General features: G+C 34.5%; 1 protein-coding gene across 3 annotated transcripts in view; it reads left to right on the plus strand.

The window, feature by feature from the left end:
- Tbc1d15 (TBC1 domain family member 15) overlaps positions 1–18715 on the plus strand; it is a 55450-nt gene that overhangs the window by 22223 nt on the left and 14512 nt on the right. Inside the window, exons 6-11 of one of the 3 annotated variants that reach the window (XM_003475917.4) lie at positions 6041–6143; positions 7171–7221; positions 7525–7722; positions 8880–9008; positions 9527–9630; positions 11023–11117. In XM_003475917.4, the coding sequence (XP_003475965.2) occupies positions 6041–6143; positions 7171–7221; positions 7525–7722; positions 8880–9008; positions 9527–9630; positions 11023–11117 (680 nt within the window). The remainder of the gene's footprint in view (positions 1–6040; positions 6144–7170; positions 7222–7524; positions 7723–8879; positions 9009–9526; positions 9631–11022; positions 11118–18715) is intronic. The other 2 variants (XM_013159390.2, XM_013159389.3) reach the window with 2 other exon arrangements.

Here is an 18715-nt window from a genome sequence, read left to right on the forward strand (position 1 = left end):
AAGATGAGTTCAAAGAGCTTGGTAAAGGTCAGAGAATAAAGGATCTAGTCAGTTGTGTTAGCAGGTGTTCCCATCATCCAGATGAGATTATGGTGGCCTGAAATTAGGAAAATGACAAGCAAGATGGAGGAGGTATTAGAGAAATACTGAAGGTTAGATTTTGTAGTTGGGTATGTGAAGTGAGGTTGGAGAAGTACAAGTTTTGGTTTGGGAGAACTGCAGGGGATCTTCAAAAGAGTTTATAATAGCTTGTCTAAACTTAAATCATTTAAGTCTGGGAGTAAATGAGAGTTGGGAGATTTTGATCATGTATTTTCAAGCATGAGATTTTTCTCCTTCATGTTGACCGCCTCTGGCTCACAGAAGGCATGCCATTTCTGTACCAGTAAATATGAGGAAGTCAGGCCTGCTTAGTGGTATGTCAGTTTTGGATCATGAAGAGAGAAACTGTGAGTAGACTATCATTGAGAAGATTAAATAGATTCAGGAGAGGCAGTGTCCTGATTGGAACAGAAGATTTTGGCTGTTGCATAGCAAGCATTGACTTTAAGGTTTTAGCACCAAAGTAAGCTCATCAGTGTTGTGATATAACTTAAGAGAAGCTCATTTGATTTGACTGAAGCATAATCTCTGGAATGATGGAAGTGTTGCAGTCCCTCCATTCTTTACTGGTAAGATCATACTGTGGAGAAGCAGGCAGTGCATTTGAAGTGTGCCAGACTAACTGGCCTGCACTGAAGAGATAACCAGCATAGAGAGGAATTAAAGTGGTCATAGGAAAAGTATTTCAAGGATGTGTAAGTTTATTGTGAAGAATCTAGTGCAGCATTAAATAAAATCCAGTCAGTCAGTGGATTCCCAGCTTCTTCCTGTGGTCACTGTGGATGTGCCCTGTGTTAGCTTTGTTTATATCTTTAACGTCATCTCATGCGGTTCTCTTCTCTCTGTTTTCCTTTCAGTTCATAAAATCCCTTAAACTCTTTCTTTAAATTGTTTCTTTTGCTGGGAATATTCATTCCCTTTTCTGTTCTCTGAGATCTCAGTTTCATATTTTTTCAAAGGGGCTTTTCCTGAATATCCCCTTTCCAGTCTAATCTGATTGCTACCTCCATTCCTTATTCCCTATCTCATTTCTCTATTTCTTAATTGCATTTAAGAGCATACAGTACTTTTGTCTATTTTGTGTTCTGTGTTTGCTGTAGAATATAAGCTTCATAAATACAAGAATTGTTTCTTGTTTTCATTTTTTCCTCAGTTTCTAGGCACAAAGCCTAGTATATATCACAGACACAGCTGTGTTGAATAGATGGCTTGGTAATCAGTTTACTAACAGTAACTTTGAAAGATAAAAAATAAGTTGTAGGTTTCTGTAACTCCAAGGAGAAATTAAATCAGGAGACAGGAAATAAACTCAGAAGATAGAATTTTCTGTCATATGATTTTAAAGATAGTGTTGATAACACTTAGGCAATTATAGGAATATGTGTATCTTCAATGTGTTTTTTTTTCCGAGATGCATGAATCCAATCTTCAATGTGTTTTAATAGCATTTTAATGAGAATATTTAGTGAAATCTAGTTTCGTTTTCTGAACTTGTAAACATATGTGATAAAAATACCATTATTACTCACCCCAAAGAAATTCGGAACTCCCTCAGTTACTGTCACTTGTGGCCAATCACAGGCATCCCTAGTGAGGACAGATCACTTGCCATGTGAGTGAGAACACCAAATAACATATAAGACCCCCAAAATTATGGCAGACAGATACCTAAATCTCTTCTAGTCTCAGCATCCAGGTAGGATTTTCTTTAAATGTGTTTATTTCTACTTGGAAACATGAATTGGTGAAATAGGTGTTCTTCCTTACATGTTTTATTTTTTCATTAAAAAAGTTTTTAGGCTGGGGATTTAGCTCAGCAGCATAAGTGCCTGCCTTGCAAGCAGGCAGTCATGAGTTCTGTCCCCGGTACCGATAAAAAGGAAAAAGACAAAAAAAAAAAAAAAAAAAAAAAAAAGTTTTTAAAGCACCTACTATGTCTTACATATATCAGTACTACAAATTAGAAATATAGCAGAAATTTAAAAAGGATATGTTCCTTGCTTTCATGGACTTTGTAGTGTTATAAGAAAGACAAATGTCAGTTAAATACTGTAAAATTTGTGCTGTAAAAAAGTACTGTGAATAAGACATACGGTATGATAGCCTATAATAAAATATGTAAGCTTTTGTGTGCAATAGTAATTGAAAGTAGTGAGCTCAACTAATGGGGAGGATAAAGTGGGATGAGATGTGAGCGAGCCTAAGGGATTAATTACAACTTTTAATGATTTGGCCAAAGAGAAAAACTAGACACTGAAAGTAGCCTTCCTAAAATTTGATCTTACTGATTTTAATCATTAAGTTTATGATCCATCAGGATGTTTTTGAGAGAGGAGATACTTGTGTGAAGTGATTACTTTAAAATTTTTCTGGAATGTCAGCCATTTCTCCTTTGTATATTCTCCTAGAGAGAAGTTTACTTTTTGCCCATGCATAATCTGAAATGTGTAGACAATCCACCAAATATTTTATCTCTAAGGCTCTCATTGATACTGTGTGAAGACTGATGCCCCTACAAAACAAGTGTGTCTTGTTTCATTTCCTTTTAGAAATTATGCCAATTATTAATGCCTTATATAGCACAGTCAGATTCTTACAAAATTTCAAGTTCCTTGTTCTTGTTAGTTAGGATCCAAGTAAATGGAATTCTCAGATAGTTAAAGTTCAGGGAAATAAAAGCTTCTAAATATTATCCTAAAATTTCATTCTGCTTGGTGTCAGCATGGGGCTGAGGTGTCTTGTTTCTTGTCCTGAAGTAATTGTCTAAAGCAAATTAAGCCTTCCAGATTATTTCTCTGGTCACAGATCACAAAGAAATAGATAACAAAGAAGGTATAGACAAGGAAAACCTTAGTTTCAGTCTCACTTGGAATGCCAGCTAGTCAGTGAATGCCCTGGATCACCCTTCCTATCTTTTTTACCTGAGTTAATAACCAAGAGAATTGGATGAGAGACTGTTAAGTTATTGAATGTGACTTGCGCCTTGGCTGTTACCTTATGACTATATTCCGTAATGAGTAATTTTTGTTCTGTACAGAGCAGGCTTTCTTGTTACAGGAGCAAGAGTTCTTGCCACCCCGTGGATGAGGAGAGAATGCCAGTGCTGTAGGGATGGGTGGTCTTAGAAGAACCAAGAACCACGCAGAGGTTAGGTTAACTGCATAAATTTGTTTTTCAGCCTCTAACCTGATCAGGCAGAACAGAATAGCCTGGGTTCTTGAGGCTGTTTCTCAAATGATTTCATTATCGTAGGAGTCAGTATATTATACTCCCTGAAGGTATATTAAGGGCCCTTTAGTCTTAACATTTAAAACATGATGTTCAGGGGCATAAAACCATGAGTCACACTTTTTTTGACCTTTCACTAAATTGATTGTTAGGCTATGAGTAGAGCCTGTTGACTGTATTACATTATTTTGTATATTGGCCGTTTTTGTCATACATACTTATTTAAGCAGTAAAATATTCTAAAAAAGCCAAATTGATTTTATTGTACAGCATATAGATTAGATACTAGGTATAACATTTTGTTATTGTGAATGTTTATATCTTTCTTTTTTATTCACCTTTTTGATTGATAGCTTTTGCAATGATATTTGTTTCTTTAGTTTTACATATTGGTCAGTCTCAATAACAATATAAAGTTACTGCTTCTTCTCAGAGCACAAACATTGTGCAATTTAGTTTCTGGAGCTTATTCTGAGGTCTTAGTCTACCAAAGAAGCTCACTATAGAGTTTAGGAAGCACTTCACAGGATTTCCTGGAGGTGTATCATTGTATCATTGTGATATTAGACCACGTTTTGTTAAAGTCTTCAGTGGGCGGTAGTGGAATTAGAAGTGCTAGTATTGTTGCAATGACTTGAAAGTCTTAAATAATGTTGGTGTGGAGAGGGGTGTGCGTCTCATCGTCTCAGAATATATATTTACAAAGTCTGTCATAATTTGACAATCAGAAACATTGTAATAATATCTTAGAATTCTCTTCTTCCTCTTGAAGTGTGTTTGTCTAGCATTATACTATTTGTCCTTTGACTGATACACTTTTTAGTATTTAGTTGATTTCATTCATGACAGTAACATTTTAAATTTCATTGTTTTTTTTCCTCCTGGAGGTTCTCTCCATCACAAAATATTAGTTATAAAATATATTTACTTTTTATGAAATTGTTGTGATTACTTGTAGTCTTCTATCTTCAGTTTAGTGGCTACTGCTTGTTATAGAACCATAATTATAGCAGTGTTTTGACATCGACGATCACCTTTTGATTTTAAAGAAATAATTCAGTGTAATTTATTGTTAGAAATAAAGTAACTGCGGGAGCTATAGTGCTGTACTAGGAAACAGATTTGTTCTTACAGTAACTACTTTTGCTTTCAGGTGCTGAATTAGAAGTTGACCTATCATTTAAAAAAACCTTATGATACACTGTATGTCCTCAGTTACCACTCCAGAAATGTCCAGAAAAGTGTATTTAAGGAAAATGGAATGTTTTTTGAAAAGTATTTTTTTGCTGGGTGTGTTGGCACATACCTATAATCCCAGTACTTAGGAAGCTGAGGCAGGAGGATCTCTACTAGTTTAAGGCCAACCTTAGCTATAAAGTGAATTCAAGGTCGGTGTGTCTCAAAGAGGCAAAAAAAAAAAAATGTTTTTTGTTTTGCTTTTCTGTCCCACTATGTCAAATGACTCAACCTCAGCTTCTTTTAAAAATGCTACGGAGAGCCAGGCGTGGTGGCTCATATCTATAATTCGAGCACTGGGGAGGCCGAGGCAGGAGGATCATTTGGAGTGTGAGGCTTGCCTGGGCTACAAAGTGAGCTTAAGGCCAGCCTGAACTGCATAGTGAGCCTCTGTCTCAAAAAGGCAAAAAACAACACAAAACAAAAATGCTAAGGGGTTTATTAGCTGGTATTGTCTCTTTAGATCCAGTGTTGTTTCTGACTGTAAGAATAAGATACTGTTTTGGATTTCATATCCCCTCTAGCATTACATTTGCATCCTGTAACATTAGAAATGAGAAGAGATAACTGTTATTAATGATCTTATCTCAAACATTTATAATAAACTAAAGGTGTACAGCAGCAAAATAGCACATTTAATTTTTATTTTAAGCACCAAAAAGTTGAAGGTTTATTATAACTAAGTCATAAAACTTACTGAGTAGAAAAGACTAGATATTTGATTATTTGAAACTAGGTATCTGTTTGAGAAGCATGTTATTTTTTATTTTTATTTTTGGTACTGGAAATTGAGCTCACAATCGTGTGCTTGCCAGACAGGTGCTTATGCCACTGAGCTAAATCCCTGGCCGAAAGCATGTTATTTTGTAGTTACTAAGGGAGTGAGACTTGTTTCTAGAGTTTGAATAGACAAGAAAGCTAAAAACAAAAACTGAAAAATAATCTTGTTAAATGTTTGTATTTCTAGTCACAGTTAGCATGACTAATAATTTTTGTCAGATAACCACTGTATTTTGTATTTTTAACATCTTGTGTTGCAGTAGTATAAGCTGTAGAATGAAGATAGGAGCCATGTCAAAAGAAGACATTTTTTATATTGTACATATTTATTTGGTGCAATCTATAGTTGTTTGGCTTTAAATTTATGGTAATAAAGGCAGATAGATACATTATAAGACTAAGTAAGCAAGAGTTTCAGTTCATTACAGCATTAAACATTAAACATTTTTGGTTTTAAGTAGAATAAAAGTATACATCATTTGTTTTTGTTATGTCATCATTTAACGGAATACTTGTTAATGTTTCATGTTTTGAAGCTCGTTTAAGATATTTATTAAATACTTGCTAATGTGCTAATGGGACACTTCTGGAACTAAATTAAGATTATTGTTAGCAAAAGTAACTGTGTATTGGTAATAGGTAGTAATGAATATGCCGTAGTAGTATTTTCTATAAATCTCTTTTTTCATTACAGATCTCCACAAGATAAAAGAATACTTCTTGTGAATTGTCAAAATAAGAGTCTTTCACAGTCTTTTGAAAATCTTCTTGATGAACCAGCATATGGTTTAATACAAGTATGTTTCTTAAATCTGTTGTGTAATAATCTATTAATTTGATTATTTTATATAGCCCCTGCTTGTTACCTTTACTAGAATAATACAGGTATATATGCAGTCTTTATGGAACTGTGCTGTGTAATTTAATAGAGGCAATATGTTCCATAACATTTGCAGTACCCAGAAACTTTGCTTATGAGGTACCAGAGCTTAAGCCTAGGCAAGGGCTCCACTACTGGGATGCATCCCTGGCCTGCTTTAAGGCCTAGTTTAAGGCCAATCTTAGGGGTGACAGCTGATCTTAGAGGTACTACAAACTTTCTTAATTATTATTAAGGGGTGATACTTGACCTGAGACCTCTGCGAGTTTAAAAGCAAATTTTCTCTTTACCATAGTCCTGATAGTAAGCATCGATAGATTTTTATAAAGTTTTCATTGATTAGTAAGGTTTAACAGGATAGAAACTCTGAATTCATTAATGATCAGTTTAGGAAAAATTTGGGTTTGAATATTCTAACAAATACAGTATTTGAGTGTTTACTATGTTTTGGGCACATTTTTCCTTAGTTTTGAAGATAGATCAATGAGTAATAAGGAATTTTTTAGAAAGGAGGATGAGTGAGCTAAACACTTGACAGTAAAAAGTGAAGAGACAGCTATTCTTACGAAAATAATCAGTTATTTAATACCAATTTCTGCTAATTTGAATGAGTAAACAACTTGGTCTTCAGAAATGACTATGGCACTTACCAATAGAAAAGCGTTTTGTTGTTTTCCAGGAAAGCAGTACTTAATAGTAGAAAAGCTTTTTGTTGTTTTTCTAGGATAGCACTGCCCCAGAAAAAATTATTATTTCTGTACTATAAATATAAGAAAAATAAAATGTCAGCTAACATTTACCTGTCAAGCTTTTAAATTTAGCTATCAAATATTTTATTTTTGACATTCTCTGATGGTTTGGTGGTTAGAGTTTTGCATTTTCAAATATTTGCGTTAGACTAGTGTAGTGCATACTTCAAGGAGTATTTGTTTATTTTTGTTAAGGCAAGACTGCTAGACAGAAGAAAGCTGTTGTGGGCCATTCACCACTGGAAAGTAAGCACTGCATATATTTCTGATGTATGCAGATAGAAAGAAGGCTGCAAATCATCCTTTTCCCTGCAAATCTATGAGTAGCACTAACCTACCATTTATTATGCTGTTTTTAATCAAATGAAATGGTTGGCTTAGAAAATTTAAACTTTTCTTTAAAGAAAACAAATTTCAAGATAATCTTAGAACACACTGTTTTAGTTCTGATTTCCCCTTTTTTAATAAGCTTTGTTTTTTTGCTATTATGGAATATTTTTACTCTTTTTTGATTTAATAATGCTAATGTTTTTTCTTCCTACTCCATAGAAAATTAAAAAGGATCCTTACACAGCAACTATGGTAGGATTTTCCAAAGTAACAAACTACATTTTTGACAGTTTAAGAGGCAGTGATCCTTCTACACATCAACGACCACCTTCAGAAATGGCAGATTTTCTTAGTGATGCCATTCCAGGTCTAAAGATAAATCAACAAGAAGAACCAGGATTTGAAGTCATCACAAGAGTGAGTGGAGATTTCTCTTAGTGTAGCTGATTTTTTATAGTGTTTATGCCTAATGCTGTAGAAATAGAAACAGTGTTTTGGTGATGCATAGCTGTTTGCTATTACCTATTCTTACAGCTTTTTGCTGACTAATATATCTGACAGTGTATACTGACCTGCTGCCAAATTCTTGATGTGTTTTCCATATTCATCTATTACTTGTTGTTGTATTATTTATTACTATTACTTAATGTTGTATCCATTTCTTTTACTGCTTTTTGATAATGAACAAATTGTTTCATTGAGCACATAGAAGTGAATAGTGAACTTCGCATATTCTCTTAGTTTTGTTCCTCGTTTGTATGTTTTCTCAGTAGCCCTCCTTTAGAATTTTGTTCTCATGTAAATCTTTCATTCCAAGTAAGTTTCCCTCTGAATTGTGGCAGATCTTATATATAAGCAATAAGACTTCAAATTGCTATAATTCTAGGCTTGCTTATAGTTAAAAAGTTACAAATATGTAAGTTGCAATGCTGAAAGGTTTTTCTAAAATCTTGCAAATGGTATTTTTAAATTGCCAATTTTGGTTAAGTGAATACAAAACTATAGAAATTACCAAGTGGAGCTAATGGGCCATGAATCAGTTTTGAGGATTACAACTTAAGTATGAAAGAAAAGATAATTATGATTAATGAAACAATTATGTATTTTCTCTATTTTAAATAATAAACCATTTGGCCTGATTTACATGTTAAATGTTCTATATTTATATAATTGAAATTTCAGTTAGCAAAGAACTGACAGCTTCCTTTCCCTTCCTTCCTGTTCGAAGATGAGTCTCAGCATTTATTTCAGGCTGACCTTGAGCTCTTTATCCCATGCTGGCCTCAAACTTGCCATCTTCCTGCCTTAGACTCCTTGAATACCTTTTTTTCTTAAATGACAAATGTTTTTAATCTGTGGGATTTCCTTTCAAAATTTGTAGCCCAGCAGGAAATGTAATTCTGACAGTTTGTAAACTAAATACTGGAAAAATTAAATATTGGGAAATATGGAAAAGTATTAGAAGAGTTAGAACTAATATCTGAAAAATAGTATTGTGGATTTAGTTTTTATATATCTTGATTTCATGTCACAAACTGGTTAAAGAAGTGCTTTTATTGCTAATCTTATTTTAGATTGATTTGGGAGAACGACCTGTTGTTCAAAGGAGAGAGCCAGTATCACTGGAAGAATGGACTAAGAACATTGATTCTGAAGGAAGAATTTTAAATGTAGATAATATGAAGCAGATGATATTTAGAGGGGTAACTTAAATACTTCACCATTGATTGTCTGATAAACTGCTAGTGTTCAGGGTTGCTTTTTTTCTTAAGAGCAGGAAGGAGTTTCTTTATTTTTTTTATGAATGATGCCTTAAGATTTCTGCTTTCAGTTTTACTGAGTGAGGTGTTTACAGTTTCCTTGGGGTTAAGTATGGGAATACTCTTGACCCTAGAGTAAAACATTCTTCCTTATTGTAGTTTCTGTGGGTCATGTGAAGGAAGCATGTATCTCAGTGACGTTTGCTAGATCCAGTAAAGTTGGGCTAATATGCATCAGTGCTACTTTCCATTATGCAGTCTACTATATACCCTTATCATTTAAGCTTTCTGGTAGCTGTTTACATCCTCAGATTCTAGAAGTAAAAAATAAGATAGCATTCACATAGTAGAGCTATTAATATGTGTTAAACTACCTCTTAAACACTAGTTTTCTTATTTACAAGTTTTGTGAACTTACATTTATTCTTTTTTCTAATGTTTAATATGCATGCTTTCTTTAGGGTCTTAGTCATTCATTGAGAAAACACGCATGGAAATTTCTGCTGGGTTACTTTCCTTGGGACAGTACTAAGGAGGAAAGAACTCAATTACAAAAGCAAAAAACGTAAGTAATGATCTATGTATGTGTTCATCAAAGAAATTCAAGTAATTCAACCATACAAATTAACAGAAGGTTTCTAGCTGAAGATTTAGAATAATTTTGGTAGTGGAAAATTTTGTATTTTTATTGTTTTAATTTAAAAATTATGAGTACTGTAATTTCAAACAAGGAACATTAGAAGGAACTAGTTATGTTAGAAAATACGTAAAAAGATAGTAAAAAAATTGTAGTCCTCTTGTGCCAGCTTTGAGCACACCTTTCATTTACTTAATAATTATTTAGACATACACTAATTTTTTTTTCTTTTTCTTTTTTGATCTTTTTGACCCAAGATATGCTATGCATTTCAGGCTACACTTAAACTAACTTAGTAGCCCAGGGTGACCTCAAACTCACAGTGATCCTCCTTCAGCCTCCTGAGTGCTGGGATTGCAGGCATGTGCCATCACACCCAGCTTGACAAGCATTATGTATTGTCTCAGTTAATTTTTCAGTTTATTATCAAATAAATTCAGGTCATTGAAGTATATTTGCTCTTTAAGGTACTTTCCTTTAAATTATTTACTGATGGTTCCTTTTTGAAATGTTATTATTTTTAAGTTATTTCTCATACTTGAAGCAGTTTCAGCTTTCCAGATACACTTGTTCCTAGTGGTCATTCTAGCCTTTGTCAGTCTCACTACTTTCAATTATTAAGTGTGTATTTGCATTTTCTTGATAGTCCAATCCTAAAGATATTTTTATATTAACAAGTTTCTGTAGTAAAGTGGGTATAAAATGAAACGCTTGTGTCACATTTTTGAAAAAACAAAAATCATTTAGATTTGTACTTAAATTCTTCAGAAACTTTAGTGGTTAATTATATATTTTTTTAAACCAGGGACTTGCTGTGTAGCACAAACTGGCCTTGAACTCACAGTGATCCTTGTGACTTGGTCTCCCAAATACTGTGATTACAGACATGCCCCGCCATGCCTGGCTAGTGGTTAAAATATTAATGACTATATAAAATAATAATAATACTGATAATTATTATTATTTTGGTACTGGGAATTGAACTCATGACCTCGTGCTTGCCTGGCAGGCACTTAGGCCTTTGGCTAAATCCCTGGCCCAATTTTAATTTAAGAATTGAGGTGCTTCCCTAATCTAAAGTTAATCTAAAGTTCTTCTAGGAATTAAACAGAATTTAGCACATAAATTTTGTGCACATGTACAGTATTTTTATTTTATAATTTTAAGTTGTAATTTAAAATTTTTCATTGTCATGTTTATAAACTTAAATCTCCCTAACGTTATAAATGTTTTTCTATATTATTCATAGAAAAACTAACTAAACAATGTTAAGAATCAAATTTTCAAATAGCTTTCTTTGGTATAAAATTGTTTCTATAGTGATGAGTACTTCAGAATGAAATTGCAGTGGAAATCTGTCAGTGAGGAACAAGAGAAGAGAAATTCGAGATTAAGAGATTATAGAAGTCTTATTGGTAAGTTTTCTTAACATTGGAATTACAAGAGAGGTTCACATTGAAGTCTTAAGGTTAATAATTAGCCTCAGAAATACAGAGAGGTGTGTTAATAGTATGGCACTATCCATGATTATCCTTCTGTGGAGGATTAAAGAAGCAGAGCTAAATGTCAGTGTGAGGGTTCAAAAGAAGAATCAGAATTGGAAAGTAAACTGGGCGTGGTGGCACATGCCTGTAATCCCAGCATTTGGGAAGCTGAGGCAAGAGGATTGCTATGAGTTTGAGGTGAGTGCGACTACCAGTCTAAAGTCATTATGAGACCCTGTCTCCAAAAAAAAGAAAAGAAAAGAAAAAGGAATTGGAAAGCACATTAACTTGGTCATTATATTTATAAGTAGTGATATATTCTATTTAATTTTCATTTCCAAAATGTAGATTGAGATTATTTAACTTTATGTTTAATTTCATTTTGTAAGAACTTGCATTATTTTCTTTACTATGAAAATGTACAAAAATTAGGAGCTATAAGTGAGGAAAAATAATTCTGTTTCAGTTTCCCATAGGTAATATGGTTAATAGGTTTTGATTTATATCCTTGTAGTCCTCTAAATATTCATGTTTCTTTAAATAAATAATTAGGTAATAATTTTTTCTTTTAAAAAACAAGAATAATTACTAGGGAATAACTATTTTCTAAAAAAAGAGATATTTGATAGAATCTTATCATAAAAAATAGTGGAAAATTAGACACAGTCTGCCTTCAGCATTGTGAGTCATTGTAAAGACTTCTGGCTTTTAACTTTAAGTGAAGTTAAAAATCACTGGAGGATTTTCAGAGAAGCACTGTGATCTGATTTGCGTTTTAACAAATCACTTTGGCTGCTGTTGGGAGAATAGGTGTAGGGGGCAAAAGTGGAAAGAGATAGCCATCATCCAGCCTTATTTCCAAATAATCAGAACTGGGTTATCTGGCTTTAATGATAAAGGCCAGGTAGATACAAGTTACTGAAGGATGCGTAGTTAGTGTTGTACATGTCCACCTCACAAGTTTCAGTTCATAATCTTTGTTTTACAAACTGAAGCATTGAGAGCGTACGTTACATTTGTAAGCTTTACATAGTTAATGTGTGGAGTGTAGTTTTAATGTTCTTATCTATCATATTATACTGTTTTATGTAATTTTAGGATAGCTTTGGATAGTTGGAAAGTTTAGTTTTGAAATTCTTTGCTGTAGTTGGATTTAGATGTCTGCAGCCTTAAAAAATATAGAGGCCCCCATTAGCCATTTCCACCCTCCTATGAAAGAAAGAAATCTGTGAATTAGTTTGAGAAAGCCCAGTGTAACAGTGATTTTTTGTTTGCTTGTTTTTGGGACAGGATTTTGCCATGTAATTTAGGCTGGCCTTGAAATTACCGGGATACTCCTGCGTCAGCCTCCCAAGTCTTGAGATTATAGGTGTCCACCACCTCACCGGGCATATAGCAGCAGTTTGTAAAGACAGTTATTGAGATCTTTTTTGCAATAGTAATTTTGACTGTGAAAAAGTAGTTTATTTTTCTGTGTCTCCCTTCTTGGGAAGGAAAAAGTTGGGATTGCATATCATGGAATTATCTCGTTTCCAAGTGAAGTATGCCACTGTTTCTTCGTTAAGTGGGAAAAGGTGGTAATGGATTTTTTTTCCCATTTGGATATAAAACATTGGACCTGGCACAAATTGTCAACTAGTTGCATATATTTGAACCCTTTTCTTTCCACATGCCAGATTATTTTCTCTCAACAGTGGTAATGATTCATCATTTTGATCTTTCTCTGTCCTATTTTCATTCTTTCCAGGAGACTTGGAAAAGAAATTTAGATATTTAAATCTCCAGAGTGAAATTTGAATTGAGACATACTTTAATCTAGGTGTTTTTCAGTTTTATGAGATGATAGAATTGAAACCAGAAAAGATTAGTAAATTGTTTTAAGCAAGATACCGAGGTAGCTCTTAGTCCAAACTTGCTCTTATTACTTCATTTTAATTTTTTTAAATTTGGTTTTGATTCTAACTGATCTTTTAACTCTACCATGCTTTCTCCAATGTAAGTATACATAGTAAGTTAGGTTAGTTTGTTCTGTTTTTGAGTCAGTTTAGCCAGCCCTTGAACTTACTTTGTAGCCCTGGTTGGCCTTGAACTCATGGCAATCCTTTTGCCTTAGTTTCCTGAATGCACAGATTACAAATGTGCACCCCTATGCCTGGCCATTGTAAGTTAGTTCAAAAGCATTCTTTTTTAAAAATACTTTTTTTCAAAAGTATTTTTCAAAAACGATTATCTAAATTTTTGGGGGGGGGGAGTTTAAAATTTATGTTAAAGAAAAACACAGTACTTCGTAGGCCTTCTGGGTCATGTCAAGACATTGGACTTCAATGTGAGAAACTATTGGAATATTTTAAATAAGAGTAACTTACATTTTTAAATAACTTTTGCTATTTGGAAGTGGCTTGTGTCAAGGAGGGGTAGAGCAGGGAGAGCAGTGTGTAGGGAGGAGGAGGCTGGGGAGACGGGTGGTGGAGTGCGGATGAATGGAGCATTGCAGGCAGATTCATGTCATGCTTTAATGAAAGAATTGTAAGATTTTTTCGTATATGAAATATGGGAGAGAATCAAAGATAGGACTCAGTTTTTTGAGAATTTGGGCATTTGGTGGTGCCACTTACTCAGATGAAAATGGGCTATAGGGAAATTGAATTAGGGATGAGGTGTGTAAACTTGAAGGTGAGATACACAAATGGAATGTGAAGCGGCTTGCTGAGCAGTTTGGTGTGGTTTGGTAGGAGACATGTATTTGAGTTTTACAATGTAAATATTCTTGGGACAGGTGTCCTCTAGGACATCAGAGAAACAGTTAAAAAAGGCTCAGGAAATCCCAGTTTTTATTCTTTGACTTTGAGCTTTGGCAGCACATTAGAATCATCAGGGCATCTTTTACAGTCATGTTAGTTACTAAGCATTTGCATACTCATTTTTCAATAAAGTATTTACTTAGTGCCTGTTGTGTACCAGGCTCTGCTCTAGGCACTGGGATTCATCAGTGAACAAAACAAGTAAGATTCTTGCCCTCAAGCAGCTTCCATTCCCTGGGAAAGAGCAGACAGTAAGTGAGATAAGTAAGTAAACATGGGGTGTGTTGGTGGTGAGTGGTTAGTAGAGAAAATGAGAGGATAGAAAGCTTACGTGTAGTGTTGCATGTTTAACTCTTGAACATTCATGGAAAGCTTTTGCTGAGAAACTGGTATTTGACTAGAAATTTAAAATAGGGGAGAGGTGAGTTATGCAGACAGAGATGTCGGTAAAAAGGTAATCTAAGGAAGGGAGCAGCACGTGGGATTTGTTTCCACTCTAGGACTTTTGTATGTCTGAGCTATAGCAGGGAGGCCAGTCTGCCTGAAATGAATTAGATTAGAGTGGACAAACTGATGAAGCCCAAAGGAAAAATAGTGGAAAATTAGGCACAGACTGCCTTCAACATTGTGGGTCATTGTAAAGACTTCTGGCTTTTAACTTTAAGTGAGATTAAAAACCACTGGAGGATTTTCAGAGAAGCACCGTGATCTGACTGGCGTTTTAACAAATCACTTTGGCTGCTGTTGGGAGAATAGGTGTAGGGGGCAAAGGTGGAAAGAGAAGAGCCATTTGAGGCTCTAGCCATCACCCAGATAAGAGGTGAAGGTTGCTTGACTGAAAAGGCCAGCAATTAAGTGGATGAACTTGGAATAGACTCTTGAAGAACAGGAGGTGTGTGTCAGTCAACCCTCAGGTGAGGGCCTTCCAGGCAGAAGGGTGCAGCAGGGACTAGACTTGTTTCTGCTCAGGACCTCTGCATTGAAGACGAACAAGGAGAGCAGTGTGGGTTAAAATGGAGTTAGTCAGGGTGGGAAGGGAATGAGTAGGGTGGGAGACACAAGGGAAGCAAAGACTAAAGGGTGACTCCAAGGTTTTCAAGGTGAGCATCTGGAGAAATTGTGTCACATTGTTTACTAAGATGGAAAAAACTATGAGCCAAACAAATATAAAGGGGAATTCTTAGAAGTCAGTTCTGGGCAATCATTTTGAGATACATCTTGGAAATCCACAAGTTAAAATGTAGAGTAGAAAGTTGATATAAATGGCCAGAGTTCAGTGGAGGAATCCAGTCCAGAAATAAATTTAGGAATCATCAACACACATACGCTGTAACACTATATGAAACTATAAATTAGGATACTAGATACAATTACCAATGAGTAACAGAAGAGGTCCAGGAGCTGAGTCCTAAGGCATTTTGTACTTAGGAAAACTTAGGAGAACTCAGCAAAGGAAACTGAAAAAAGATCTCAGAGTCATAAAAGACAAATAAAGAAAGCATTTGAAAAATAGTGGCTGGGATATCGAGTAAGATGAAGGCTTGACTAGATCATTAAAAAATTATAAAGAACAGATATATAATTGGAAATTGAGATTAAAGAGGAACGTTGATGAATAAGTAGATGTGACAGTTTGATTGAAATGAGTTCAAGAAGGAACATAAAGAGGCAGGACTTGGAGACAGCACACAAACACTCAGCTCTTTCAAGTTTTGCTCTAAACAGGAAAACAGGGAAAAGTTGGATTAAGAAAGGTGTTTTTCTCACTCAGCCACCTTATCTTTGGCAAAGGAGCCAAACACGTTCATTGTGGGAAAGGTAGCTTCTTTAATAAATGGTGCTGGAAAAACTGACTTTCCATATGCCAAAGACTAAAACTAGATCCTTGCGTATCATGATGCATTAGACTAAAGTCAGCATGAATCAAAGATCTAAATATTAAAACAGAAACACTGAATTTTCTTGAAAAGAAAATAGTTAGAATTATTGAAGTCACAGGTGTTGGCAGAGACTTCATGAAAAAAATCCAGACCACATGAGAAATGCTATAGAGGATCAACAAATGGGATTTCATCTTATTAAAAATCTTTTGCATGACAAAAGAAATCACCAGCAGAGTGAAAGGGTAACTGACCCAAGTGGGAAAAAAATTACAATCAGTTGTCCCTCAGACAATAATTGATATCTGGAACATATAAAGAACTGAAAAAAAAATCAGGCCTCCAAAATTCAGAGACTCAATCCAAAAATGGGAATCTGAGATGAATATAAACTTCTCAGATGAAACACAAACAGCAAATAGACATGAAAAAGTGTTCAACATCATTGGTTGAGAAATGCAAAGTAAAACAACACTGAGGTTGAATTTCATTCCAGAAAGAATGGCTATCATCAAGAAATCAATCCATAAAAAAATACTGTTGTAGACTGGTGTACCTATTGTGAAAATCAGTGTGGAGATTCCTAAAGAAAAAACTAGGATTAGAGGTCTCATTCCATCCAGCTATTTCCCTTAATCTTCCTGGAAGAATCAAAAATGTTGTATGACAGCAATATATGTGCACCCACGCTTATAGTAGCACAATTTGTAATAGCTAAAATCTTGGGAACAGTTCAAATACCTATCAACCCCTAAGTGAAGTAAATCAGACACACGTGTAAATATTACATCATCTCATTGTTGGGAGAACCTGAACAAGTAAGATCCAAAATGTACAGTAGGTACTGTGAAGTAGAAAGAAATTGTTCAGAAGAGGAAGGAGGGTGAGGGAAAGGGTAAAGGAAGGAGGGGAAAAGGAAAAAAAATACACACACAAGATAGTTATATAGCTAGTTTCTCTTCATTGAAAAGTTTGTGCTAATATTGTTTAGACAGTATTTCATGCATATTTCTTGTACTCTGAGTAACTATTACGAAAATAACAATACACTATATTATTTTTATTCTCCTATTAACCTGTTTTGAAACTATTTTATTGTTACTTTTTCTCTTTAAAATAAAAAAAGAGGTGTTTTTGTTTTCTTTCTTTTTTTTTTTACCATTAAGAGAATCAACAGCATGGTTGGATGCTGTGGGAATGACACAGTGAAGAAAAACTGATGAAACTGGGGAGGGAGACAACAATTAATAGAGACACCAGATAAGAATTACTAGAGCCCTTCAGTGGCCAGTGGTGATGGGTCTCATGTACAGGAGGGGCTGATTTTAGACACAGTCGTGGGCTCATTCACAGGCATGGGAACACAGGGAGACTGCAGCACCTACATTCACATGTAGTTACGGGGTTTGAAGAATGGGAAGTTGGGGAGTTGTGTAGGGAGTGTCGGTTTTTCCCAGAAGTAGGATGCAAGATCTCAGGGCTGAGAGGATGTTGGAGAGGATGGACGCTTGAGAGAGATGCAGTGTGAAATGGATGCATTGGGAGAGTGAGTGGATGAGGGCAACAGTGCACGAATGCCCAGCAGCGCTGAGGGCCCTCTTGAGGGTGGCAGTGGTGGTGCACGTCAGATATGGTCACTCAGTAGAATTGGTTTATTTTTTCCATCAGCTGCCTTTAGCAGCTTTAGAAGCAAGTTAGAGAGTCAGATTTAATTAGGGTTTGAAAAGCTTAAGTACCCATTTTCTTTTCACAAATACCTTAAAAATATTGCTTGGCATGTTGTTACTGCGTATCTATAGATGAAAGTGATATGGTAGATCATGGGAATATGAACAAGTTTGTTATTGTGCTTAAAATACTTAGTAAGGCTTGTGTTTTTACTGACATTATGACTTACTGAAATGTGAGAATGAAACACATTTGTAAGTGAAATTTGATATTCACAATAGCGTGGTTTTTTGGTACTGCTTTTGCTTGTTTGGGAAGTGTTATCTACATTATATTTTATATGTTTGCTTTAAGAAACAAACTATATTCACCAAAAGCTAGAAAATTCTAACATTTAAAAAAATGTACGTACATAACCTAATTTTACTACTGTTAAATACCACCTTTTTTCATAAATCATTTTAATTCTCAAATCATTTACTTGGAGGAGTGTGACATAGCTTTGTAACAGTTGCTCTTAGAGTAAATTAATCATACTCACTTTCCTGATTTACTGAGGGTTCAAGTTTAGGAAGTGCCTTTTGAGTTGCAAAATCTCTTACAACAAGATGCACACAGCGGGCATCAGTGTTTGAATTGTTGACATTTCGTTGACTACATTAATGGTGTTTCCCTATCTGTTTTTAATGTCTTGAAGTTTTTGCCAGCAAAGTATGACAAAATTAAAATTAAATTGCTTATAATCTAAATTGAATGATATATGTGAGAATAGAGAAGTAATTTTTCATAAAGATTATGGAATATGATAAAGCAGTTATGAATGAAGTAAATATCTTTGATTATGTTTGATTGGGTAGTAGTTTTTTACTGCATTTTCATTGGCTATCTAAGTATAAAGTTGCACACATTAAAAGAATGGCATTGTTGTTACTAATGTGAATTTTTATTTAGTATTTTAGTTCATTGAAAATGTTTGTTACTATGCAATTTAAAGGTTATGTTTAGATTAAAATTGAAAAATACTTGAAAATTTGCCCATGAGGAAGTAGACTGGTTTTTGAAAAATATACCAAAATGTTACTCTGCATTTGCAATGGAATTTGACAGTTTTCTTTCATTAAGCTCGGCAAGAAGTGAAATTAATAGTAAGAAAAGTAATTCTGTATTTGTAAGATGTAAG

The sequence above is a fragment of the Cavia porcellus genome, unplaced genomic scaffold (genome assembly GCF_034190915.1).
Source record: "Cavia porcellus strain 051 isolate PalLab524CR breed Dunkin Hartley unplaced genomic scaffold, mCavPor4.1 scaffold_8, whole genome shotgun sequence".
Taxonomy (NCBI): Eukaryota; Metazoa; Chordata; class Mammalia; order Rodentia; family Caviidae; genus Cavia; species Cavia porcellus.